The sequence below is a fragment of the Amaranthus tricolor genome, chromosome 7, assembly GCF_026212465.1.
Source record: "Amaranthus tricolor cultivar Red isolate AtriRed21 chromosome 7, ASM2621246v1, whole genome shotgun sequence".
NCBI classification, from domain to species: Eukaryota; Viridiplantae; Streptophyta; class Magnoliopsida; order Caryophyllales; family Amaranthaceae; genus Amaranthus; species Amaranthus tricolor.
In genome coordinates, this window is record NC_080053.1 from 11,656,964 (window position 1) to 11,659,367 (window position 2,404).

The window sequence follows — 2,404 nt, forward strand, 5'->3', positions numbered from 1 at the left end:
AGTACGCACTAAATACTTGATTTATCAAACACATGAATGCAGCTGAAGCATTTGTCAACCCAAAAGGCATCATGATGAACTCATAGTGTCCACAACGTGTCCTAAAGGACATTTTATGTATGTCCCTCTCAGCTATTCTTAGTTGGTAATAACCCGATCTTAAGTCAATTTTTGAAAAGATCCCGGCTCCTCTCAATTGATCAAATAAGTTGTCTATGCGGGGTAACGGGTACCTGTTCTTGAACGGTCACCTTGTTTAACTCCCTATAGTCAATGCATAATCTCAAACTACCATTCTTCTTCCTCACAAACAGAACTGGAGCGCCCCAAGGTGAAACACTAGGTCGGACATAACCCTTGTCCAACAATTTCTCAAGCTGAGACTTTAATTCCTCCATCTCCTTCGGAGCCATGCGATATGGGGACTTTAAGTCTATCGTGAAATCAATTTCCCGTTGAGGTGGCATACCGGGAATTTTGCCAGGAAAGACATCCAAAAATTCATTCACTATTAGCAATATCCTTAGGATCCTCCTCCTTCTTCCCTTCTTGGTTGATATGACACAAGTACAAAAGGTGTCCTTGCTTCACGAGTCTTTGAAATTCTAAGGTCGACACCAAATTCGTTTTGGGCCCCTTAGGAAATTTTCTATACCTAACATTTTCCCCTCGTGATCCTTCCAACAACACTCTCTGCTCTCTAAATTCAATAGTGGCTTTATATTTTCTAACCAATCCATCTCAAAAATTACCTCCAAGCCCTCCATATCTAACACATATAAGTTGCTAGGAAAGACAACTTTTCCTATCCTCAAGGGTACTTCCTTATACAGCCTATTACAATTGTATAATTTTCCCGATAGGACAGCCACTAGATAAGAAACTTTTTCAAAAGTTCCTAAATTCAATTCTTCTACTTTACTCTTTGCAAGAAATGAACATGTTGCACCCGAATAAAATAGTACGTTAACAGCTATAGAATGAATAGTGAACGTACCTATAACCACATCTGTCGCCTGGTCAGCTTCCCTTGCACTGACCGCAGATACCCATCCACCAGTCGGCTGTGCGTTCTTTCCTCCCACTTGGTTTCCCCCATGTTGCATTCCTAACCCTTCAACCCGATTTCCATCCACCCGGCCTTTTCCCCCATTAAAAGATCGTTGGGACCTTTGACCAGCATTACCATGATTACCATTCCCGTACTGCTGATTGACTTGTCCTCCGGAGTTGCTTGAATTAAGTTGCCAATGTTGTCCACCCGGCTGTTGATTTCCACTTTCCTTCTTTGTGTAGCATTCATACTCCCTGTGTCTTCTTTTGTGGCAGAAATTATACTCAACCAAATTCCCTTCACAATCCTTCCCAGGATGGTTTCTCTTGCACCTCCTACAGAAGTACATCCTTTCATTGCCATCTCGATCCAATAATAGCTTAGCAGGCTTTGCTTCTCCCTTAAATCCAGTATTTTCACTAGACCCGCTTTCTTGAAAATTGTCGAATGTTCTTGCCTTCTTTTGATAAAAACCTAACGGAGTCCCTGATGCCTGACCGACACCTTCTTTCCTCTTCTCGGGGATATTACCCTTCTCTCTTTCCTTCTCCTTCCTCAAAATATTTCCTATTTGAGACGCACGCTTGTACATTTTTTCCAGCGTGTTATAACGATCACTTTCAATATGTTTTTGAATATCGAAGGATAAACCTAGTTCAAAACGTTGCATCTTTTTCTCCTTAGTGGGAACATTATTAGGACAATACTTGATGTACTCCATAAATTTGTGGTAATATTTATCAATAGTCATACCACCAATATCCAATCGACCAAACTCGTTCGACTTATCTTTTCTCACGTACAGCGGGTAGAATTTCTCTCGCATGGCCTTTTTAAACAAATCCCAACCAAAGTTCCCTTCAGCCTGCTTCAAAGCCCCGATCTACTGTTTGCCCACCAGTAGTCGGCTTCCCCAACCAAATAAAATGCAGCCTGATTGACTTTCAGTTCCTCCTGACATTCAACTACATTAAAAAGTTTTTCAAATTCCCTTAACCAGAGCTCAAGCTCCGACGGTTCCCCCTTACCATCGCAGGTCGAGGGTTTGCTCTGACTAATCCTCTTACTCATTTTAGAGGCTTTTTCCAATACAGATCTCACTCGTGGTGCGCCAATATCTAATAACACTCTCACCAAACTCCTGAGCATACGGTTGGTACCACTACTAGACAATCTTTTCCTCGAAATATATATATATATATATATATATATATATATATATATATATATATATATATATATATATATATATATATACATATATATATATATATACATATATATATATATATATATATATATACATATATATATATATATACATATATATATATATATATATACATATAT

At 39.1% G+C, this 2,404-nt stretch overlaps 1 protein-coding gene across 1 annotated transcript; it reads right to left on the reverse strand.

The window, feature by feature from the left end:
• Positions 1-200: 200 nt before the first annotated feature.
• Positions 201-2,125, reverse strand: LOC130818494 (uncharacterized). Its single transcript, XM_057684665.1, has 4 exons — positions 1,973-2,125; positions 998-1,919; positions 753-871; positions 201-545 (listed from the first exon to the last, which is right to left on the reverse strand). The coding sequence occupies exons 1-4, from the start codon at positions 2,123-2,125 to the stop codon at positions 201-203; spliced, it is 1,539 nt and encodes a 512-aa protein (XP_057540648.1).
• Positions 2,126-2,404: the final 279 nt, after the last annotated feature.

Bases quoted from the DNA above. Each gene is read 5' to 3' on its own strand.
- LOC130818494 (XM_057684665.1), bottom strand. From the start codon at position 2,125: ATGAGTAAGAGGATTAGTCAGAGCAAACCCTCGACCTGCGATGGTAAG. The intron at 1,920-1,972 runs GTTGGGGAAGCC...GCTTTGAAGCAG, and splicing joins ATCAGGCTGCATTTTATTTG to GCTGAAGGGAACTTTGGTTG. The intron at 546-752 runs GTAATTTTTGAG...TCAACCAAGAAG, and splicing joins TAGATATGGAGGGCTTGGAG to GGAAGAAGGAGGAGGATCCT.